Source organism: Mesoplodon mirus (assembly GCF_964341445.2).
Source record: "Mesoplodon mirus genome assembly, chromosome: 9".
Lineage (NCBI taxonomy): Eukaryota > Metazoa > Chordata > Mammalia > Artiodactyla > Ziphiidae > Mesoplodon > Mesoplodon mirus.
In genome coordinates, this window is record NC_138985.1 from 90,238,885 (window position 1) to 90,265,499 (window position 26,615).

At 35.7% G+C, this 26,615-nt stretch overlaps 1 protein-coding gene across 3 annotated transcripts in view; it reads right to left on the reverse strand.

Annotated features, from left to right (window-relative positions):
• Positions 1-26,615, reverse strand: part of GRM8 (glutamate metabotropic receptor 8) — a gene marked incomplete at both ends in the record, with an annotated part of 765,994 nt that overhangs the window by 151,440 nt on the left and 587,939 nt on the right. Inside the window, one exon of one of the 3 annotated variants that reach the window (XM_082632937.1) lies at positions 5,827-5,963. In XM_082632937.1, coding sequence (XP_082489063.1) covers positions 5,827-5,963 — 137 coding nt within the window. Of the gene's footprint in view, positions 1-5,814; positions 5,964-26,615 lie in introns of all 3 variants that reach the window. The other 2 variants (XM_082632938.1, XM_082632936.1) reach the window with 2 other exon arrangements.

A 26,615-nucleotide genomic window follows, 5' to 3' on the forward strand; every position in this document is an offset into this window, starting at 1 on the left:
TTATTTATATTATTTATCAATGGCTTAGCATCCTGCCTGGCAGGGAGCAGTCACTGAATAAATAATCTATGCATAAGTCAACTTCCTAATCAATAATCTTGGATCAGTGTTCCACATTAAGTCAGTATTTAGAAAATATCAGCATATTGTTCATGACATATTCAACAAGTCCTTACTGAGCCCCTACTCTGTACTAGCAAGAACACAGTTAAACTTTAATTACCTTGACTTTGCTTGATGTCTCAAAAACATGAATTTACCAAATGCTTATTTTCTCATAAACAAAAATTAGTTACTGACCGCAAAATGACTTACTTTGAAAAGAATAAATTTGTATCTAGTGAACAAAAATATAGTTTTGACAACTAATCATCTTGTTACAAGGAAAGGAAGCAAAAAAAGGCCTTGTCTGAATAGAATATAAAGGCAGGAAATAGAGTGGCATTTAAAGTCCTATTGGAATGTAGTAAAGGGTCTCAGAGAATTGACTTCACATTCATACTTTGTAGGATGGGAAAAGCTTTATATAATGCTTGTCTCACAGGGTGAATGATCTTTTATATGCACTGACTATCATATGAAAGAGCATTCTCAAATGCAGGCAACTTTGCAATGGGGAAACAGGCAAAGAGGAAACGCATGGCTCCTAAGAGTCAAGGCAAATAAAGGGTCAAGCGTCCCCTCGAACATTGTTTCCACTCCATTCACTCCGTCCTTTACTTCAAGGCTATTTCAATACCCTTCATCATAGAAAAGCTGTTCCTCTATGACATTAGGGAATCTAGTGATTTTGGTTAAAAACTTTTGATGTTTATCCAAAGCAATATAACCATGAGGCAAATGAGGGGACTCAGAAACTTTCTCTTTCTGTATTTCAAGCAGGTTGAGGAACCCCTGGTATAGCATATATCTGCCTGACCAATGGCAGGCAAAGACATATATTCAACTAAAATATCATGTTATAAATACTACACTAGAGGTACATAGAAAAGACGGATTTAATGCACTAAATCAGAAAGCTTGCTTGAGTTTCTGGTTGTCCCCAAAGCACTGACTCATGAAGCCCACTTTTTTTTCAGACCAAAATAAACATTTGGGGTTTATTATACAGGCACAGACGAGTTATCATAGTGTAGCTCTTTTTACAGTTACTCCCTACTCAGAACATCAAGATAAAGGCAGAAAAGACTTTTCATATATGGAATTTCAGATTGCAATACCCATTACAGGGTCCTCTGCAATAGGCTGTTTTTCCTGGCAAAACAAAACAAAATTTTTATTACCATATTTAACACTGAATATGTAGCAGGCAGTGTTCTAGGATCTTTGATATGCCATTTCCTTTAATTATCTCAATAACTCTATGAAGTAGTTATGATCGTTTCATGCAGATGAAGAATCTGAGACTCAAAGAGGTAAAATAACGTGCCCAAGGCTCAGGAATGGAAGGTTGAAACACAAAAATCTTCTTTCTGACTTTGAGGTCTTGTTTTTGACCACTATGCATTGAAATACCAATGCATTTGATCTTCATAATAAGCCTATTTATTGTCCCACTTAACAGATGAGAAAACTGAGGGTCAGAATTCAGTACCTGGTCAAGAGTTACTTTCATCTATGGAGTGGCCCCACACGAAATGAAGCCCTTCTCCTTCAAATCACCCTTTCCAATTGACTCCATGCTGCTCACAATAAAACTTTCTTACGAAGTCATTATCCTTTACTATCTTTATTTATCTTCAAATAATTTATTTGAATAAAAAAAGAATAAAACAAAACAATCAAAAACTATGTCTCATTCTTACAATAATCTAGAAAGAGTAGCTCTGGTTGGAAGTACAGAAAAGTGAGCCCTCAGTTATTTTAGGCCCATCCAGTAGCCTCCATACACCTTCTCCCTGCGGACTCGAAGCAGCATATGGCTGTTCTTTTTGCAGTTCAGGCTCCTCTGTTTTCTCTGAACCTCTAGGTTACAGTACATTTTGTAATCACTAATAAGGACCACCTGCCTCTTGAGAGATTCAGCCTCACAAAACGGAGAAGCCTAATTGTTCAAAGTCACTCTCAGGTAGACAATATGCCCTTCATGCGTGGACTGAGATTACTGAATAAAAAACCGAAATCAAAATAAACAGTTCTACTAACTCATTGTAATTGCTAAGTTAAGAACATATGTTAGTGCCATAAAAAAGAAAAAAAAATATTTGGAACAATGAAGACAATGCTTCTGAGGAAATAAAACACCTCATGATTTTCCAAGAAAAAAAAAAGAATAACCTACTTTTACAATTTCTTTCACTCCACTAAGATATATTCAGGGCAAATTTATTGCACTCATATATGCATAATCATGCACACTCTGTGCACAAACTTAGCCTATGGTTGAATTCAGTCAGAAAAACTGGCTCTTTGAAAATAAGCCGAATTCAATCCAATAACTGGCTGATAAATGCTTACCATTGAGAGTGTGAAATCTATTGCAAATCTGGTTTAAGAGAATAAGAAGGGATGGAGTACATTGGGAAGAGTGCCTTCCCCTGCCATCATCACAACCCCCGCCAGCAGTCAGGCCAGATTCGGGGCCTGTCTCTGGGCTGCAGGTGCAAAACCACGGACATACCTTCATCTGTGGCCTTCCCCACTGCACTAGAATTGTTGGTTTGAGTGTCTATCTATCCTTCCAGTCTGCAAGCGCCCTGAGAACAGAGTTCACATTTTCACTCTAATCCCAATACTTAGCATGCAGATGTGCACAGAATGAATTTATCCAATCCATTCAAAAATAACTACCTAAGTGACAATATCTAGCCACAGGCTACCATAGGAAATGAAACTACATACTTATATTAAATAAAGTTTACTTTGTAAGTGCAGATAGATTTGCTAAAGTATTAAGGCCAATATTAAAGGCAGGCAATGGGCTATAGGGACAAATGGTCCCCATTTTAAGTGAACATATTCTGAACTTGCTAAAGCAAACTCAAGTGCCTCTTCTGACAGAATCTTCACTTCTCTACTCACCACACTCATTCTCAGATCTCCCACTGACCACACAGAATCACGAGACACTGGATTATTAATAGGTAATGTTTATGGATGTCATGTGTGCCAGGCCCTGGACTGCTTTACTGTATTATTTCATTTAATTCTTATTACAACCATCTAAGGTAGGTGCTATTAATGTTTCTACTTTATAGATGACAAAACTGGGCAAAGCATTTGTTTGGTGCCTTGCCTAAGATCTAAGAAGAACTTCAGTAAATCTGTCACTTTCCAAGGAACCCCTACTCCACCTTCAAACAGATGACTAATCCTGTTCCCAAGGAGAAACATTTTGTTTGTCCTGATAAAATTCAGAATTCAACCCTTGACGTATGACCTCTCTTCACAAACAAATTCACTCTCTTCTGAGAGTTGATTCTCTCTGTTTCAGTAAAGCTAGCATGGCTATGTAGTTATAAACGATCATAATCATGCATGAGAAATAATTCTTACAAATCGTTTTGATATATTTTATGAGCAATAACACAATAATAAACATAAAACTTTTCATGCACCGTAAATGTACATAGAAGAGCAGCTTGAGATTCAACATAAAGTTTTATAATAAATATATATATAGAGAGAGATGTGTGTGTGTGTGTGTGTACGTGTGCTGGTGTGCATAATTATTTTAGGTATCTTCATATTATATATTAATGCACATATTTTTCAACCATTGAACTTTGTTATTTAAATCCTTAATCATAAGAATATAGTAAGCAGTTTGGCATTCATAAAACTCAGATAAAAAGTAGCTTCCCTATTTTAACCCTTATCAAATTTTCTTTCTTGTGTTTAATTATTTTATTTCACAGAGGTCCACTGTCAAAAGGGCTTTTGCCAAGAAGCAACTGATTTTCAGATTGGCATCAATAACCCACAAAGCTATCAAAGCTTTGTTTCCGTAAGTTTGGGTTGCAGGACAAGGGATAAGTTTTCATCAGGCTGCTACATGTAGTAAGGTGTAGATACGTGGTCTTACGAAGTACAACCATAGTTGCAAATATGAGCTGTCTTTGTGCATTATTGAAAGCAGAACTGTGATAATTATCAGGAAGTCATTACGGAGACAATAAATCATAAATATCCTAGTTTTCTTATTTCTCATTATCTGCTTTTCTGAGAACTATGGTGACTGGTGCTGCATAAACATAGCACTTCAGGGGCTATATTTGGACATACAGAGGTGAAAAATGTATTAAAAACACCAAATTGATGTCTTTTGAATGGGTTCAAACACAAGAAAGCACATACACACGTGTAAAACACACACAGGCAAGAATAATCTCTCTCCCCACCCTCATGTATGTCATAAGAGTTTACCTTCCAGCTAGGATAAGCTGTAGCTAGGAAATGAAATTATTCATTTAAGAAATGAACTCAGCTCTCACAGTGTTATGGTAGCTTTGAGAATCAAGAAGAGGAGGTACTTTTACTAGAGGAAGGAGTGAAATACACAATAGAACAATATAACAGTAGAAGAGTATGTTTCTGGTTTATCCGACACATTTTAAAAGCACCTCACTGCCTACAGGGGAAACACTGCTGCTGTAGTGATTCCTCGGCCACTCAGTTCCTGTCAACAGTCCAATGTTACAGATGTATGAGAGAATGTATTATGAACATTAATGTTCATGTATGAAGGAACTCTGATCCTTAGTTGTGACCACAGAGCACACTCCTTGTTTGTCTAGACCAGAAGGAGCCGGCGTGCATAGAGATGGCACCACAAGCTGTTAAATTTTGAAATGATTCCTTACCCCGTGATAAGCAGATGCTTCTCCAACCACTCCTGTGCCCTCCTCACGCAGCCACTGCCTGCCCTCTGCCCTGTGACTTCCTGGGCCTCCCTATCCGTCAAGTTCAGGATGGGCTTCCTGCTCTGGAGCCCCTTATGATTAGTGGGTGCTGGTAACAGACAGCGCCCCCCAGTGCCCCCAAAGACCCCTTCCCTAGGATAGCCCCTCTGGAGGGCAGCTAGACTCATCTGACAGAACTTCTCCTCCAGCCGTTATCCCACGTGCCAGCCCCACCTGGTCCCAGCAGGAGGAGACAGAGCCTCAGGTGACGGTGACAGCATGACACTGGGCAGGCAGATGACCAACTGCCTTTGGCACCAGCCCCAGGCTCTGCGACCTCGCTTCCAGTTGGGCTCTCCAAGTTCTCCTCACGTGGCCACTTGTAGGAACTGCAAAATCTGTGGGCCTTGGGCCTTCGTGGCTCTCCAGGGGGACAGGGACAGCTGGCAGCCCTAAGGGCTGTTAAAAAACTGAACATCTCTTTTGGGTACATTAACTTTCTCTGATGTTGTGATTCAAAGAGGTAATGTAAGTACAGATCATGATTGGCTTCCAACCAGCAGACGTAGCTGCAAGATCTCAACTTATGACGTGGCAAAGGTGAAGCACACTTATTAAGCACCGACTTTGTCATTCATGGCACAGTTTGTTACCCCTCCCCCCAAAACACACACATACACACACACTGTGCAAAGGTTTGAACAACTGAGCCTTTCAGAAAAGTATAAAGTTTCCCTAAATGTATATTTAGTCACTTAAAAGAAAATGAGATCTTTCATTAAATCCCTACAGAGAGTAAATATCTCTACAGACATTTAAGACTTCTCATAACATTTTAAAGTTGAAGAAGGATCAAATCATACATATTCTGAAAATATGTTTACAAGAAGATCAATTCTAACAAATGTTATATTATACACTTAAAAGTAAAGCGTCTCTCCTTGAGAACAATATACATAAAGTATAAGTTTATATTGATACTTGCTTTTAGATGAAGCTGATTGGTCCAGTGCCCAATGATTTTGTATTCTGTACTTTTGTTGGTTATTTGATACTGGAAGATATCATAACGACCAGGAGCGTCTCCATTTTCATTAAAAGTGACCGGTGTCCCAGCACTACCTATAAATGTTTAGAAAACAATGTTAACTTTTCAGTGAGATAGACCACTGGGCTTATTTCTCTCTAAGAAAAAAATGGTAGATAAAAAAATATTGTGCATAGTAAGAGATATGAAGCTAATAATCCATACAAGGTCATTCTTGGTAGCATAATATCTGACATGAAAAGAAGCCCAGACATACTTTCAGGAAGAAGATGTGCTTCATTACGCATATTGGAAAGTAAATGATGAGAATCCAAGTTAGGTGACAAACGTAACAGTTAAATAAATAAAAGTTGATAGGCTGGACAGCCAATAGTGGCTACGGAGAATGGCAGTTAATAGAGAAGAGTGTAAACGCCTTGAAGCATAACAGCTATTGTACAATATGAACTATGAACAGCAGTTCAAAATGTGGCAGGAGAACGTCACAGCCAGATTCCCTAGAGTTTTACTTTATTCTGACTTGAACTCCACTCGGAAGCAACTGCCGTATTCGATGTCTCTTCTAAGCCTCTGCTTTTGCTACCTCTGCCCAAGAGTCTATCCATGTGGGCTATGTTTAGGATCCTCTCAGTGGGTGAGGCAGTGGTCGCTGGGAAGTCCCACCTCCACTCAGATCATAAAAGTTCCCTCAATTCACTGTGATAGTGCAATACTGGTGGAGCAGCAGGATGCAAGAAATGTCATCTTTCTAACCTACCATTTCTCCCAGAAGCTTTCATCTTTTTCTCTTAATAGCTTCTGCTCACTTTTACTTTCTCTCTCATTAACTTTTACATAATCACAGGTTTTAAGAGTAGAAAGGGATCACTACCCACAATGTTTTCTTGTTCCATCTATAGCCTCACTTTCTATATAGAATTTCCTTTTCTCTACTAGCCTTTGGAGGCTGCCCACAGCCCACACCTTCATCTTCTTGCCTTACTCTTTACTATCTTGACAAATTCACCTGACGTCAATCCCTTTTCTTTGTGCCAATCTTCTCTCTGCAGGTTCCCTTCCCTGAATTTCTTCTCACCGTATACCGGATTTAATTTCTATACTATACTAGAAACTGTCCCCTTCTTGCGATCTCTTTTCTATATTTTACTCCCCCAAAATATATACTACTAATAGTTTTACATGTCAACTCTATATATTTCCATCTTACAATGAGTTCCTTATTCTACTTGTGGACTTTTAAACTAAAACCAATAATCACAAAAGTCTAAAGCATTCCTCTTTGGAATCTTCCTAAAATTTGAATGCAGTGTGAAGCCTCTGATGAGATGCCTGGTATCTGCAAAAAAACTGCTAAGGACACAAGAGATGGCACAGCATGGAGGAAAGAGCACTGTTTTGAGAGTCAAGAGCTGCACATTCATGCTCACTTTGCTTCTGCATTTATTTTCACAACTTATGTACTCTCTTTTCTTCACTTGTCACATAGGGACTTAAACAATAAAGATGAACATATTTTGAAGTCTCAAAAGATCTATATGCATTTAAATTATTATTACTAGTTCACATGGGAAATGACTTTATATATAAATCAAGAAAGAAATAGGGAATTAGAGAAAAAAATAGGAGCTCTCCAATCAACCACTATCTTAACTACTCCTTAGACACTCAAGTGGAAACCCATGTGCTGTAACTGATCAAAACCTTTTCTAACTCCAAGTGAACGTGAGCAGGTTGACTTTTAAATCCTCATATTTCTCATCTGTAAAATGGGAGTAATAATAACACTCACAGAGTTGCTATGAAAATTAAACAAATGCAAAGAACAATGCATGTGGTAATTAAATATTATGATGATGATGATGATGATTCACCCCATATGTATTCTCAGTACATACCAATGCAGAGTAATAGACAGGATATTAAACATTCTTTAAGTAATATCTAGACAAAGTATTATGGAAATTCAATGGGTAAGAGACTACTGGATGAAAAAATACACATCAGTTATGAATTTCACATTAACATCATCAACAAGTCCTGACATTTACATACCATTTCAAAATTCTGATGTCATATACTCCATGAATAAAGTATTATTTACTTTTGTCTAACTACATTCCCCAATGTTGTCATATTCCTCATTGAATAGCTCCTTATCTCCTACAACAGCATCCCAATCTTTTTTACCATAATGATACCCAGGCTAGGAGAATGTCACTTGTGTAACACATTCTCATGAATGTACTCTTGAGTTATATATAATTCTTAGTGTGCTAGCTGTTTCTATATCTCTTTTCTCCAACTCAAGAAGGTATACTGGAAAGCAAGCTAATGAGAGCTGTATTATCACAAACATAATTGTCCAACTTGGATGCTTCAATATAATTATTAATAGCAAGTTACACTAAATTTGGCATTGCACCAAGAGGCAATATACTCAAGTATACATACAATATATAAAAGTATAATATACTAGAAATGTGGGTTTGGGGGCCAGATCATCACACTCAAACCCCAGCTCTGGCACTTATTAGATAGATGATCTCAGGTGAGTTCCTTGATCTGTCTGTTCCTCACTTGGCTCATCTTTAAAATGGGCTAATTGTAATTCCCATCTCAGAGGGATATGAGGATTAAATGAATCAATATACAGAAAACATTCAGTAAATAGTAAGCATTGTATAAATATTAACTATTATTTCCTTTATTGTTTTATGGCAGTGCTGTGTTTGAGATCCAGGGTCTATATGAGCGCGTAAGAACCTCTCAGTGAGCATGTGTGGCTTTTCTGGAGTCACCCTTTCTAATCCTTGTTCTCCTCTACTAATACAAAGCCAAATATACCTAAAATCCAGTTCTTTAAATTCACCATGCCCTTTCTCACGATCCTGTTTCGCATGTTATTTTCTATAAGTTCACTTCCTCCTTTTTCCTAACCTTTCTTCTCTATATAATTCCTTCAAGATGTGTCTTAAAGGCACACCTTTAAGGATCGTTATCTTCTAAATCTGGAGCAGGGACCCAAGTGCCTCTTCGTGTCCTGTCCTTCTCTATCATGGCACTCACTGCTCTCTGTACACTTGTACTATCCATCCCCATTCCTGATCAAAACATTCATTCAACAGATATTTATTGAGAGCCTATTACATGCTCAATACTGGGTGGACCCTCTGCCTTCCTCACAAGACCGTGGTCTCCTTAATAAAGGCAGAGTGCATTTCTTATCTTTGTGGGCACGGCACCAAAGACTGCTTGATATTGAGTGTGCAATCAATAAATTACAGTAGAGCATGAAAGAGGCATCCACAAACGATTCCAAGCAAATCCACATTCAGCTTCTTCATAGCATTATGAACTTCACTTATATCAGCTCTCATCTTTTATGTTCACAAATGAAGGGACTGAATCAGTCCCTTTTACACTGTTATCAGTGTGATGTTAGAAACCACTCTTGCAACTTGTTTTACTAATCTGATTTCTGATCTTGGGCTAGGCTTGCAGTCGAATTACTTCAACTCTTTCAATAAAGAACTGATTCAATTGCATATTGGCTTATCTCAAATAATTGCCCTGGTACTGTGGTCTATGTAACAAAGAACACCCTTGAGTAACCACGAGAGGCTATGTCGTTTATTAATTTCAACAAGTAGAAATTTGAATGATCACCCTTTGTACTGAAACTGGGCACCCTGAAAGACAGAATTAAGCAGCATTTTGTCTAGAAAAAAACTTGAAATGACAAACGTCTCGATATATCCATCAATGTATTATGGTTTACTAACAACACAAGTAAGAAATATAATTATATTTTGTTAGGCTAAATTCATATATATATAGTAAATTATGTTCCAGCAAGTTTTCTTGTGTTTCTTTCCATCCTAGACTTTAGTTATTTCAGAAATTTTTATGTGCACTAATTTTTACATACTCTTTAATCAATGTGGGTTAGTGGAGAAATGGAAACAAACAACATGGAGGTGGAGGTAACTTTTACTAGTCAGATACTGCTCTCAGAGTCTATATATCACTTTGGATATTTTCTGTTTAATATGAAATGCATGGAAAAAATTGTATTTTCGTTACTAGGCATGTCAAGCACTCCAACGTGCTTTTGTAGGAAAAATGACCTATCCAATGAAGATTTTATTTGAAAATACTGGCTCTGTTGAATATTGTTCTGGGGAAGATTATGAGCTTGGGATTCAGGGACTGGCGTTTGCTTTCTGGCTCTGCCAGTTCCCTGTGTAATCTGGGCAAGTTACTCTCCAAAAACCTGTTTTGTCAACTGTCAAGAGAACATTATAACCCCAACCTCCCTGGGCTATTACAAGGGCTGCATGAGACGATGCATGTGAAGCACTTAGTATGTGACTGGCACACGACAGGTGTGCAATATGTGAAAACTATCATCATCATTATCCATTCTCTGCCTACACTTATGCTCCCTTGATCTACATTTTCTTGTTTCCACAATACAAAAGGCAATGCAAGAGTAATTCATTCACCTTTATGTGCAAATATTATATATAAATATATTTATAAGTGTAAGCCTCTCAGTGTATTGTCATATTTATTACTTTCATTTCTCTTTCTTGCTACAAAACTATCCCTTTTCCTTCTCATAACCACCTGTGCTATTGGGTAAGCAGGAAAAAATAAGCAAGGTAAAAATAAAATCAGTTAATTTAGTAATTTTTAGCACACTTCAAAGAAGAATGAATATATGTGATTGAAGTCATTGACCAAATGCCATAGGAAATAGCAACTTTCAACAGAATCTCAATTATTCATGCTCTCCTTTATCCAATTTATTTTTATCAAGTATTCATTACAACAATAAACAGAGCTATATATTTGACTTAGAATCATATGATCATTTATGTAGGAATCAGATTACTCTTACATATCTCAGTTACTTAGCCTTTGTTCACTGAAAACTTCAGCATTTGGTGCACTGTATTCCCTTCCACCCATATTCCTGTTGTCATTTCTAGTGGCTTCATCACACACCTGAATGACTCAGCATCCTGGCCTCTACATTAGCTGACTTTCACACTTTCACATGCATTTCACCCGCCACTAACATGATCAGAATCTAAAATCAGTAATTACATCATCTCTCAAATTTTGTTCTCTGGATACCACCTTCTTCCCCCACTGCAACAATTCTATGAGCCCCTAAATATACTGATTCCTATATTACCCCAGTTTCTCAGCGTATTTCACCCCCATGATAGTTTCTCTTCCCTCCTAGCCTTGCATAGGTTCTATGATGTTCCTTCCAAATGCCTTCTGTCCATTTATACTCCCCTCTCTGTCTGATTTTATTCCTCTACCAAAACACTCATGATTGAACTCAATTGTACATCTTCTTTTCTTCTACTCAAGCAGCTGAATATTGTTTGAAAAAGTCATAAAACTTTACTGCCTGGCAAGGCCAGGACTAGACTGAAGTATGTGAGATGGCCTGGGCGTGACTGGGAGTGGGTGCCTCCCTAAATTCTGCTCATTAGGCGCCCCACTGCTTCATCTAGTCCCGACCCTGCTCTCTGGTCTTACCTTAAATTCATGACCTCAGCTTCCAATGTGTAGTCAACACTGCTTTCTGATTCTACCATACTTTCCCAGTGAATCCACTTCCCCCACTTCTGGATGACTAACTGTTTCATGTCACACACATCCAACATTCTCCTCCCGGTCGCTTCAGCTTGTCTCAGACTTTCTCACGGAGGAAAAGCAGCAATAGGACAAAGACTTCCTCCTCACTCCCCAACAAAGCCTACCTGCATCTATGCTCATATGATCGCTTCCCTCCTGCTGAAACACACGTCCCTCATCCAATCAAAGGCGTATTCCTCCCCTAGTGCTAGGACCCCCCTTCACTCTCACTCTCTGTGCACTTTGTCTCACAGTTCTCTTCTTTCTTTTACATCAGCAGATTTAGACTGTCTGCAGTGGTCCCTTCAGTTTACAACTGAGTTCTCATAGCTCTCATCTTAAAAAAAAAAAAAAAAAAAAGCAAGCAAACAAATCCCATTACTAACCCCACTGCCTCATTTATCCACTCTGCTTAGCAGTAAAAGAAAGCTTTTTGAGTGAGCTGTCCTCACTCTGTTTTCTTACTTCCCATTAACACATCAGACCATGTTAATTCGAAATGTAACTTCATACCTCCACTGATGAGTCTCAAATGTATACACCTAGCCCTGAGTGCAGACTTACCAATTACCTGTATCTCTACTTGGTTGTTTGATAACCATCTTACTCTTTACATATCCAGACACAACAGCCCTCACTCAAAATATGTTCCGCCCAGTCTTTTTCCTCTTAGTAAGGAACTGAGGACTGTCTATCCATTCAATCAATTCAAAAACCTAAGTTAAAACCCCACATATAAGTGTAAAACACAAAGAGTGAACGTAAACTATGGACTTTAGCTAATAGCAATGTATATCAATATTGGTTCATTAATTGTAACGAATGTACTACATTAATACAAAACATTAATAACTGGAGAAACTGTGTGTGTGGAAGTGTGGAATATGGGAACCTTCTGTACTATCTGCTCAATTTTTCTGTAAATATAAAGTTGTTCTTCAAAGAAGTTTTAAAAAGTAAAAGAAATAAGAAAATTATTTTCATTAAAGCATTTGTGTAACCCAATATATGCAAAGCACTATGACATCAAAATGTAACCAATATACAAACATTAATGAGATACTTTACCCTTTTTTATATATCACATCTTCAAACTCCTGTGTATACCTTAGACTCACAGATAATTGCTATTTGGACTAGCTGTATTTCCAAAGCTCAATAGCCATCCCTATTTAATAGTGCAGGTCTAAAAGACTAATGATTTCAGCAGTTATTGCTCTAACCCTCCAGTCACTGGGGAAGAAGTCCACGGCTGAGCCTTTCTGATCTGGCCTCCACTTCAATTTCAACTGGACTGACTCCCCACCCCCGCCTTCAATAGTTTCTCCCCTAAAAAGGTGTGGATTCATCCAAGTCTGACCCATGGCTCAGTGGATGCCAGAACTGGAGAAAAGATCCTAAAATAAAATTCAAACTGCCCCAGTGGTACAAACAAACAAACAGCCCACATCTAAGACATTAACAGGTCCTGTCTCCAAAACATATCCAGAATTTCTTCATTCTCTCCATTTCCTCTTCTCTGCACTGGTCCAAGCTACTGTGATCTCTCCCTGAACTCCTAGCCCATATCTGTGTTCACAGTGGTGAACAACAATCCACTCTCCGTCCTGCGGCCAGAGTGATACTCTGAAACACACATCAAGTCAGATGGCTTCTCTCCCTAAAATCATGCAGTGCCTTCCCATTTCACTAAAATAAAACATAAAGTGTTTATCATGGCCCTTAAGGCCTTGTTAATTCTCCAGTCACTTGTTTCTATACTTCATCCACCCCGGGATCCTTCTGTTCCTCAAACACATGACGTTTGCTCTATTTCAGTACTTTGGTGTTTCTTGTTCTCTCTCTCTTTCTCTCTTTCTCCAATGCTCTTCCCACCTGGATCTTTGCATGGCCTGGCTCCTTCTCATCATTTAACACATACACACTACGAAATACAAAATAGATAACGAACAAGGACCTACTGCATAGCACAGGGAACTATACTCAATATTTTGTAATAACCTATAAGGGATAAGAATCTGAAATGGTTTTCTTTATCTGATTATTTTAGTGTGTGAAACAAATAGGACAAGGAATGCAGTTGAATGGCATTTCTAATTCTCTCAGCCAACTCTCCTTCTTGATTTTTCCATCAAGAAACTGAACTGACGGGCTTCCCTGGTGGTGCAGTGGTTGAGAGTCTGCCTGCCGATGCAGGGGACACGGGTTCGTGCCCCAGTCCAGGAAGATCCCACATGCCGTGGAGCGGCTGGGCCCGTGAGCCATGGCCGCTAAGAAGAAACAGAACTGACAATTGTACTTTCTCTTCTGGAAATGTCTTTATGATCTTGCCTTAAAGGTATTTTAAGAATGAAAAGTGTCATTATCAGGAATGAATAGCACAATTTGAGAAGTAGAAATACAACCTTAACTGTACTGATGGTACTCAAATAAGCTGATTGAACATTTAAAATAAGAAAAAAACCATTATTTAGTGATACACATTTCAGGGAAGCAGGTGAATTAAGAGGTTTAAATAAAATCTCTTATAAGAAAAGTGACCAAAGAGATGATAAGAATATCAAATGTTTGTTTAAAGGAAAGAAATGCAAAAGAATATGTAATAATTAGGCAATATTAAGTAATACATTTTAAGAGGAATTTGGGAACAAACCGAAATGTGTTGCAATCCTCAGATCTCAGTATATTTTCATTCCCTGACGGAAAACCTCTTTTTATCTAGAGCAAGTTAAGCCTTTTATTGTTTCTTTCGTGGGGGTATTTAATACCTTATAGATATTTATTTGTATATATGACTTCCATTATAAGTTTTAATTAATCATCAATCATTGTATTTCTAAGAGTGCTACACTTATGAGTACATTTTTGAAAGTGTGTATGTGAGTGTGTGTGTGTGTACATATATTCTTGCTTTTTCAAATTGCTGTGTACCAGGAGGAGGTCTCTGACTATCTAGTCCAATGTGTTGCTGGAAAAGAAAAAAAGATGCTTTTACCATCTGGATTTAAACTTGTCAAATTTATTAATTTTTATAATGAATGCTTACTAAGAAGTTTAAAATTTTGCTTTCAACATTCACATTTTTAATTTACCCACAGTTGACTTATGGTGTGAGGTCAGTATACAACTTCACCTCGCTCCTATATTGATTATCATTTTTTCAGCACTACTCCCCTTTTCTGAATGACTGGACAGATGCTTCTCTTTTATACCTGTTACATAGAGAATGTGTCTTTTTCTGGCCTTTCCCTCCTATTCCATTAATTCATTTGTCTCTCTTTGACCCAACATCATACTGTATAAATTACTAAAGTTCCATAATAAGACTGATAATGGTATGTCAAGTCCCCACTCCCTATTCTTCTTTCTCAGAAGTATTCTGACTTGTCTTTGCTTTAGACTCTTCTGTATACAATGTAGAACCATCTTTTTAAGTTCCCTGAACAATCCTATTTAGATTATGATTGGAAAAATATATAATATCTATAAATCAATTGGGGAAGATTTGATATCTTTATAATATCTTCCTATCCATGAGCATAAGTTGTCTCTCAGTTGTTTGGATCTTCTTTTGCAAGATCTAATGTAGTCTTATAGTTTTCTTTCCACAGCACTTAACCATTTTTTGTAGACTTACTCCTAGGTAATTAATATTCTCTGATGCCATTGTAAATGGTGGCCTAAATTATATTATCTACTACTCTGCTGCTAGTATAGAGAATTCAGCTGAAGGTTGTTTTTTTGCTTGTTTGCTTTTGTTTTGTTTTGTATTAGTCTTTTATCCAGTCCAGAAGTGATTCTGTCACCCAGGGGTATTTAGCAATGTATGGAGACATTTTTGGATTTTGCCGCTGGCGGGGTGCAACTACTGGTGACTTGTGGAAGAGGCCAGGGTGCTACTAAACATTCTACAATGCACAGGACATCCACCTCCAATAAAGAATTATCTAGTTCAAAATGTCAGTAGTTTTAAGGTTGAAAAACCCTTGTGAAACTCTTTTTATTATACTTAAGGATTTATCTCTATAAATTCTTAAAACTTCTTTAATTTCTATGTAAAGAATCATGTTAACTGCACATAATTACAATTTCATTTTCTCCTTAACAATTCTTATGCCTCCAATCTTTTTCTTTCTTCTTTTTTTTTTTTTTCGGTACGCGGGCCTCTCACTGCTGTGGCCTCTCCCGTTGTGGAGCACAGGCTCCGGATGCGCAGGCTCAGCAGCCATGGCTCACGGGCCCAGCCTCTCCGTGGCATGTGGTATCTTCCCGGACCGGGGCACGAACCCGTGTCCCCTGCATCGGCAGGCAGACCCTCAACCACTGCGCCACCAGGGAAGCCCTCTTTCTTCTTTTTTTATTGCACTATCTAGGACCTTCAATGCAATTTTGACATGAAGTCGCAATAGTGGACATCTTTATACTTCTTCTAACTTTTGAAGAATATTTCCCACATTCTTCCTTTAGGATTATGTTTGATCTAGGCATTTTATAGGTGTTTCTTATCAATTTAAGAAAGTCCCTTTTATCCTACATGTACTAGTTTTTTTTTATCATGAGTATATTTTTAGTGTTAGTAATGTATTTTATACATCTTTTGAGACAAAATATTTTTCTTTTAATCTATTACTATAGTGAGTTACATTTATACATTTTTCAGTTATGTCATGGAAGCTTGGGATGGATCCAACTTGGTTTCAATATTTTTTGTACTGCTGGATTCACTCAGTTAATATTTTGTTTAGAATCTTTATATTCATACTCATAAGTGAGATGGAACTGTAATTTTCTTTCTTATAATTTCCTTTTTGTTTTGGTTCCAGGGTTATACTGGACACATAGAATAAATGGGAAAATAATCCTTTTTTTCTTTTCTCTGCAAGAGTTTGTATAAAATTGTAATAATATCTTCCTTGAAAGTTTTATAGAACTCACCTGGAATTACCCCAGATACCATCAAGAGAGTGAATAAATCAATTGTGGCATATGGAATATTTACACAATGGAATATTATACTGCAGTCAAAATGAATGAACTACAGAGACAGCCATAAATCTGGATGAATCTTAGCAATATAACATTAAGTGAAAAAAGAAAGTACCAAATATACATTTTACAAAGGTATAAATGATTAAAATTTTAAAAATTTGTGTGCTCTTTTGGGAATACATATGCAAGACAAATCTATTTTAAAAGGTAGGAATGTTGACTGTTTGGGAGTGATGTGAGGATGGGTTGGTGATGGAAATACATGTTTGGATACAGCTTTTTATCACAATCCTAGTTTTGAGGGACAGGGGAGTATTTTCATAGATGCTTATTACATTCTTTGAAATAACCAAATAACTAAATAACTAATTAAATAGATGAAAATGGACCTTGCACAGAACAATTATGAGCATGTGTCACTAGCCAAGGAACCAAGAGGAGAAAAGAGAAAAAGAGAGACAGAGAGAAGGGAGAGAGGGAGGAAGAAAGGAAGTAAGGAAGCAGAATGAAGAAAAGGGAGAAAAAATGAATAAAGAAAGAAAAGAGAAATATATTTAAAATTATAAAATAGCTCTGCTATTATGCCCTTGGAGAATGCAAATACTCCCTGAGGGTCTATGAACCCAAACAAAATAGGTCACAAACAGAACTAGTCAAGCTTCTGTAAGAATTCCCAGTTTATAAAATATAATGTCTGGGATTAGAATTACATTATATTTTTAAGCCAAAAAGCTTAATTCACTTTTTATTATGAAGATTTCCCTGAAGAGTAAAATAAAGCTAAAATTCACCTCTTACCAATTGAGTTATTACTTCATTTCTTGCTCAATATCAGATTGTTCTTTTATCTTGGGTTATGCATGCCTTTGTAATAATTCATGTTTGAAATATCATTAAACATACAGTCTTTCAATATGGTTTGGAATTAATATTTTGTTAATATTTGCAAAATTACAGTAAGCCAATCAAATACAGATAATTCTATAGGAACAAATGTCAAAGTGTCTAAAGAAATGGATAAAATATCAAACTAGAGAGATCTACTCATTTCTGACAATAATTTATATATTGAATTAAAAAGGATACCAAATCATTTATTTATAATGGATCTGATTTTCTGTAATTACACAAACTGTCAATGTATATTATGCCACTGTGATAAATGTGATTTGTCTATGTTACCATGGTGATTTGAGGTGTTTCTATTCTACACTGCATGCATAACAATTTGGAGCACAATCAAAAGAAACACTGAAATATGTAAGTAAAAAAACCATCATAACTTTTTTTAAAAAGTGTAGTTTGACTTTCACATATCCCTTTTAGAGGCTGATCCATTAAATGGATGAGAACAATAACTATTAAATAATATATTTTATTTCAAATATATATAAAATACTTACAAAAATTATTTTCTGCCAAAAATAAAATATGAATGATTACCATAAACTAGAACTCTCAATTCATATTCTCTGACCACTATTCAAGAAACTGAAATTTTTAACTAAAGCTTTAAAGAGAGTAAAATGTTAAAGTAAGACTAAGGAAGATAAACATCAAAAACTCCTGAAGATTTAGAAAAAACAATTAAGTGCTCATGTTAATTAATCCTTGAGTCAAAGAGAACTAAAACTAAAATTATAGAGTACTATTTAACAGATACTAATATATTTCAAAACTAGAAGATATGGTCAAGCCTGTCCTCAGAGAGAAATTTAAAGAATTGAGGTTAAAAAGCACATGAAAAGATGCTCAACATCACTAATTATTAAAGAAATGCAAATCAAAACTACAAGGAGGTATCACCTCACCGGTCAGAATGACCATCATCAAAAAATCTACAAACAACAAATGCTGGAGAGGGTGTGGAGAAAAGAGAACCCTCCTACACTGTTGGTGGGAATGCAAACTGGTACAGCCACTATGGAGAACACTATGGAGGTTCCTTAAAAAACTGAAAATAGAGCTACCATATTATCCAGCAATCCCACTCCTGGGCATATATCTGGAGGAAACCATAATTCAAAGAGATACATGCACCCCAATGTTCACTGCAGCACTATTTATAATAGCCAGGACATGAAAGCAACCTAATGTCCATCAACAGAGGAATGGATAAAGATGTGGTACATATAAACAATGGAATATTACTCAGCCATAAAAAGAACAAAATAACGCCATTTGCAGCAACATGGATGGACCTAGAGATTCTCATACTGAGTGAAGTCAGACAGAAAAAGACAAATATCATATGATATCGCTTATATGTTGAATCATAAAAAAGGTTACAAATGAACTTATCTACAAAACCAAAATAGAGTTACAGATGTAGAAAATAAACTATGGTTACCGGGGGGTAAGAGGGGGAGGGAGGGATAAACTGGAAGATTAGGATTGACACATACACACTACTATATATGAAATAGATAACTAATGAGAATCTGCTGTATAGCACAGGGAACTCTACTCAATACTCTGTAATGGCTTATGTGGGAAAAGAATCTAAAAAAGAGCAGATATATGTATTTGTATAACAAATTCACTTTGCTGTACACCTGAAACTAACACAACATTGTAAATCAATTATACCCCAATAAAAATTTTTAAAAAAGAACTGAAAGTTTTTATTGTTGCACATGACCTAGATGTATTTATAGAAAAAGATCTTTATAATCTTGAAATGATAAATGGCTTTTTAAGCATGACATCAAGTAAAAACTACTAAGGAAATAATCAATAATTTTAACAACATAAAATTTAAAGTTTCTGACTTTCAAACAAATTATTTTTTTAATAAAAATAGAAACAATGTAAACATATGTCAATCAAGGCATGGATAAATAATGACACATCCATACAATGGAATATAATGATGTAGCCATTAAAATTATAATATAAATAGTTATTATTAATATGGAGAGATTCCATGGTATACTTTTACTTTAAGAAGGATTACACACACCCACTAGGATGGCTATGTTTGTCAAAAATGGAAATTAACAAGTGTTTTTGAGAATGTGGAGAAATTGGAACCTTCATATACTGCTGGTGGGAACATAAAACAGTGTAGCCACTGTGGAAAAGGATTTGGTGATTCCTCAGAAAGTTTAACATAAAGTTACTGTATGATCCAGCAATTCCACTTCTAGGTATACGCCCAAGAGAACTGAAACCATGTTCACATAAAAACCTGTAGACACAGGTTTACAGCAGCATTATTCATAATAGCCAAAGAGTGGAAACAATCCTAAAGACACTAAATGATGAATGGAAAAATGCAATATGATATATTCATACACTATTCAGCTTTAAGAAGAATCATATGTGCTACAATATGCATGAACCTTGAAATCATTATGTTAAGTAAAGATGCCAGTCACAAAAGGTCATGTATGCTTCCATTTGTATGAAATATCCACAATAGGCAAATCCATAGAGTCAGAAAGTAGATTAGTGCTTGTCAGGGGCTGGATGGGGGACAAAATGGGGAGGTTCTGTTAATAGGCATGGAGTTTCTTTCTGGGGTGATGAAAACATTCTGGAATTATAGTGATGATGGTTATACAACCCTATGGACAAGCTAAAAACTTCTAAATTGTGTAATTTAAAATGATGAATTTTATGGTGTGTGAATTATGTCTCAATTTTTTAAAATTACAGGTTAACATATAACATTATCTCATTTTATACTATATATGTGTAATGTAGGTGGATGGATGGATAGATGGATGGATAATGGACATATGATAGATAGATATAGATAGATAGATAGATAGATAGATATAGAATAGGATGTAAGTACATATTTTGAAAGATAAGCACCTAAAAAGTTATCTTTAGTCAGTGAAATGAAAACTGACCTACATTTTCTTCTTTATTATTTTCTCTATTTCATGAAATAAATGTCTTATTTTTATTAAAACAACCAAAAACCAAAACCAAAAAACTATGTTTTCTTTATAATATAGTAAAGACCTGGAAGAAAAAAATAAGGTGTCTTTTGGTAAAAACTACACTTCATATCAATGGCTAAAACACACAAATATTAGCAGAGAGAGAAGTAGCTCTCAGAGTCTGCTGATAGCAATGTTCTGCTCTACACAACTGAGAAGTAATATGGGAGAGTCTGGTTCAGTTACTTTGATTCTGTAAAAAAAAAAAAAATTGCAGTTCACCAATGAGTTCAGGGCAGGTCAGTCGGGTAGCTTATCTCTGAGAAGATCCCCAATAGTATTCCTGCATTTTTGTCTAAAAAATGTTAGCACCTGAAAAAAAACGGAGGTGTATGTTGAATAATTAATGATAGCTAACACTGACGTTTCTGAAGATTTTGATATTATACACTTTGGACCTGGTTCTGCAAATACTCGGAACTCTTGAATGACAAAATCTTTTTGGTTAAAATGAAAACAACTTTGCACTAAAACAAATGGTTGAGATAGTATTCATTACACTGATATTCTTGCATGATTTAATCTTAAATTTTGAAGACCTTTAAATAGCTAAAACCACATTTTTTTCCTAGAAAGCATTAGGAATTCTTAAGCTCCATATCCAAAAATAATGTGTATTAAAATAATAACTTCCTTTTAATAACTATGTGGTTCATAAGGAGTATCCATATTAACAAGGGATTTAAGTCTCCATTTTACAATTAGTTTAGCTTAGCCTTTACATCAATTACAAAAGAACAATCAATTTCTCATATGTTCTAGTACATGTATCAAAAGTATAGGAAAGAATAACATTGTATGTTTTAAATCTATGTTTATAAAAATTTCCTGGTATATTAATTATTATAGTTTTGTACTAGAATGCTATATAGAAATTAGTTTTAATTAGGAATAAATTTCTTGGTTCCATTTAAAAAGAAGTGGGTGTATTATTCATGATCATTAGAGAAACAATCTGTTGTCATTTTCAAGTTCTGTTTTATGGAAACACATTGGGTTAAAAAACTAATTAAGGAATTAAGAGCAAACAGAAGTATTTTAAAGTGGTTCTAAATATGTCTGTGAACATAAAAAGTTAGTTCTCTGCCCAAGACATCAGCAGCTCTCTCTCTTTTTAACTGCTTCCCATTACTCAGGTCACAGCACCACAAAAAATATGTCCTAAGGAATATCTGACCCTACCTTGGGAATTTCTCTAGGCTTTGCCTATTTACTCCTTTTCATTCATCAACTGAAGGGTTTTCCTAATTCCACAAGCTGGGAATGGTTTCTCATTTTCCTTGTTACCTTTGCATTTCAAAACTCAGCTCCAGACTATTTAATCTCAGTGTTGATTTAGACCCCTATAGGGATCGGCCTCTCATATTTGCTACTGACTACAAGCTCCAAATTAGTATCATAGAGTGCTTTCTAACCTAACCTAGTCCTTCTAGTAGAACCTGGCCCTCATCAACTTTCCCTCCTTGGCCTTCCTGCCCTTCCAGGGCAATTGTACCTCATCGTTGTCTCCACTGACATCATCACCAACATCATCAACCAGTTTTGAGTCCTTAGTACTTGCTGAACATTGTGGATATACACAAACATAAGGTTACCCTTTACTTAAGTTGATCCATGAGATCTTAGTGATTTTATCTTTCTTTAAAGCAGTGTTGTTAATATTGACTTTTAATGATGGAATGTTAAATAACGAACATGAGCGCCAGGATCAGACATCTATCCAAAGGGAGAAGGGACTAGTGGTTGAAAGAGCAAAGGCTTTGGAATCAATTGTGCCATAGCTCACGGACCACTGAGAAAGTATCACTGCGTATGTTCCCTCTTCTGCATGAGGTGAATATCACTTACATCATAAGGTAGCTGGAGGATTAAAAGATATAACATTAAAAAAAATCATATGTTAATAGTTATCATAGACCCCATCCCTCAGTGCCATGTCTATAAAAAAGTAGAATAAATCAATAACTTTGTTCAACCAAAAAATTAATTAACTAAAAATCCATTTCTCCCATTGATATAATCAATTAACGGTGTAAAAAATTAAACAAGTTGACATTTCATTTTTGTCAACATGAATTTCCATTTGAAAGGAGTTAATGCCTTATAGCTATTTATGTTCATAGTAGTGATTAATATCAAATTTCTGCATTTCGCTCTATATTTAGCTAATTGAGAATTGATCTGTTGAATACCACCAAAATTATGAAAATGTAATAATCAAAAACATTAAACCCAACTAACGCTTTACTCTGAGCTTTGAAGACCAAGCTTCATGGAGGTTTAATGTAATTATTTGTTTCTGTGAATAAAACTAAAATTTCAGTACATTACAAAATATATTCTTTCAAAATTAAAATTTACACCAGATAAACTCACATTTAAAAAATCTCACATTTAAAAAAAATACCTTTACCTAAGAACTCTGGCATATCACTAGAATTAGCATAGTAAGTAAAGTAGCATGTCAACATGCATAATACGTGTGATGTATGTGTTCATCACGTCACATACAGAGAGGAAAGTTGATCCCTTCATTGCACTGGATGACACTGGGATTACAGGGGCACCTTTTAGAGTTCTAAATTAATGTCATTCAGCCTAACCATGAGTTGCTCACTCACTGTAATAATAACATGATTAAATAATTAATTTATTCCTATACTCAAATAATATTAGACTTCCTAAATACACACAAGCATTTACATACCATAAAGTCATAAAATCAGAGAGTCAGTGGTTATTAGGGGTTAGGGGGATGGGGGAAATGGGGAGGTGTTGGTCAAAGAGTACAAAGTTTCAGTTATGCAAGATTAATAAGTTGTAGAGATCTAATGTACAACATATGGCATTGAGTTAACAAGACTGCAAGAGTTGACTCTAATGTAAGCTATGGACTTTAATAATAATGTATCAATAATGGTTCATTAATTATAACACATATCACACCAATGCAAAATGTTAATAATAGGCAAAACTGAGGGCCAGGAGGGAGAGGGGTAATAAATGGGGACTTCACTTTTTGCTCAATTTTTCTGTAAACCTAAAACTGCTCCAAAAAATAAAGTCTATGAAAATAGCATCTAAGAAAAAAGAAGTGGTACATATATACAATGGAATATTACTCAGTCATAAAAAAGAATGAAATAATGCCATTTGCAGCAACATGGATGGACCTAGAGATTGTCATACTGAGTGAATAAGTCAGAGAAGGACAAATATCATATGATATCACTTATATGTGGAATTAAAAAAATCGTACATGTGAACTTATTTACAAAACAGAAATAGAGTTACAGATGTAGAAAACAATCTTATGGTTACCAGGAGGAAAGGGAGGGAGGGATAAATGGGAGATTGGAATTGACACATACACACTACTATATATAAAATAGATAACTAATATGGACCAACTGTATAGCACAGGGAACTCTACTCAGTACTCTGTAATGACCTATATGGGAAAAGAATCTAAAAAAGAGTGGATATATGTATATGTATAACTGATTCACTTTGTTGTACAGCAGAAACTAACACAACACTGTAAATCAACTATACTCCAGTAAAAATTTAAAAACAGTACTGCATTATATGCTTGAAAATCTGCTCAGAGCGTAGCTCCTATAAATCCTCTTACCACACAAACAAAAAAATTTTGAAAAAAATATAAATAAATAAAAGGGGCAAGAGGAAACTTTTGGAGGTAATGAATAAATTTATGGCCTTGACTGTGGTATGGTTTCACTAGTATATACTTATCTCTAAAGTCATTAAGCTGTATACATTAAATATGTACAGCTTTTTGTTTTGTATGTCAATCACAGCTCAATAAAGTGGTTTTTAAAAATTCACTACCAAAACCATAAACATTCCTCTTTTAGAAAGTTGGATATCCCAGGTTAATGGTGATAGCTCTCCAAATTTTTTTTAATTCATAAGATGAAGTTCTAAATGTTCCCAAACAAATGTCTGAAAATAATAACAAAAATATTATTTGGAATTTTCAGGAAGCTCTGTTTTTCTTCCTTTGAAATTGCTGAATGCTTTATGCTTTCTGATTTAAATGTCTTCAGATACTGAGCTCTTGGAAGTTTACAGAAGCACTTAACTTTATGACTAAAAAACCCTCAGAAACTTATATAAAATATATACTTTGTATTTTGTAGTCCTGAGAATAGCCTAGGAGAATAGTGTATATAATAAATACTAGACAGCAAGACCCTGCAAGTCTCATATGTGAAGAAAAACAAAATCAGAAGCCATACTTCTGGTCTGTTTTTTTTTTTTTCAGTCATCTGAAAGCCTGTAGAAATTCTATCTATATCTGTTAGCTACCTCATAATTAATTAATTTGTTTTTATACCCTAATTAAGTTCAAATACAAAATGGGAAGTTAGAAAAAATAACAAAAGCACAATAGTAGAAAGTAGCTTTAAAAACTTGGATGCCTTTGTAATGATACATCTTTCTATTCATTTTTCATTACATTTAACTTTTGTCACACTAGTTTCTAAAGTTCCTCAGCTTCTCAGTGAAAATGACATTATTGCAACAGTTACACCAGATCTAAAGGATAAGTTGTAATGTTACCTGGCAACAACCAATAATCAGATTGTCTCACTGAGGAAGGGGAAAAATTAGTGTTCACATTTTCTTGGTCCATAGTCTAGTCTGCTGCGTATACAGAAGGAAACTGTATCCAAGGGCCAACATCCAATAAGATATGGTCCATCTAGTCACTGCCTTTTCAAAACCAAGCTCATGGGCTTCCCTGGTGGCGCAGTGGTTGGGGGTCCGCCTGCCGATGCAGGGGACACGGGTTTGTGCCCCGGTCTGGGAGGATCCCACGTGCCGCGGAGCGGCTGGGCCCGTGAGCCATGGTCGCTGAGCCTGCGCGTCCGGAGCCTGTGCTCCACAACGGGAGAGGCCCAACAGTGAGAAACCCGCGTACCACACACACAAAAAAAACCCAACAAAAACCAAGCTCATGTAATTGACCACCTTTATCATCGAAAATAGGAGGAAGCAGAATATTGTGAAATATCAGATGAAATGAGCTGAATATTAGTGTTGGAGAACAATGCTGTTTCTATTTTTAACAAAATATTCATTATAGGGATATTCATATTTATTGTAAAAAATTTGGAAGTCAAGATAAGCAAAAGAAAGATAGAATAAAAAAAGAATATTGGCCCATCATCCTACTATAATTTAGTGAAAATGGTTATTACTTGAACTACATTTTTTCCTATTATATCTACAGCTATCTATTAAAAAAATGATATAATACTATCTATGCAGTTTTAAATCCTTCCTTTTTCAATTAACAATAATTATGGAAAACTCTATATGTCAATACATAACGATCACTAATATAATTTTATTGGCTATACATTTATTCTGTTTCTATATCTACCATATTTTACTTAACCAATTTCATAGTGGTGGATACTTATATCATTGCCAATTATTTGGTCATATAACAATATTGCCAAAAAAAATCTTATGCTTATTACTTTGTCTAATAGTCTGCTTTTTAAAAAATTTCTTTATCTGGGCTTGCTGTGTCAAAGTGAACAAATACTTCAAATTCTGATGTGAGTAATTTCCCTCCAGGAATTTTACATCCAAATAGCAGTGCCTATGAATAACTGCTAATATTTATATAATATGAAAAAGCCTTAAGAATTATTCTAGGATTCAAACACACACACACACACACACACACACACACACACACACACACTTTTTTCTCTGGCCTATTTGTGTGCAGTGCTTAATGTTCACACAAATTACCCATGATATTTTTCAAAAGCAGACTCTAATTTAGTGGGTCTGGGGTGGAGTCAAAATGTCTCCGTCTGTAACATGTCTAACAAGCTCCCAGGTGATAACAGCCTTGCTGATCTGCATACCATGTTTTGAGTAGCAAGAGCTTACAGATTTAACAATGTATTGTTACAAGATAATGAGGAAAGTTTTCACCTCCACGGTCTGCACATCACTGATGGTTAACCTAAATTCCACCGACTTCTAAGGGCTCTATAAAAGAGCTTTATGAAATGTTTATACCACCTGCAATAGTTAGTAAACAGGGTGCATGTGAAAATGCATTATTCTGGAGAGAAC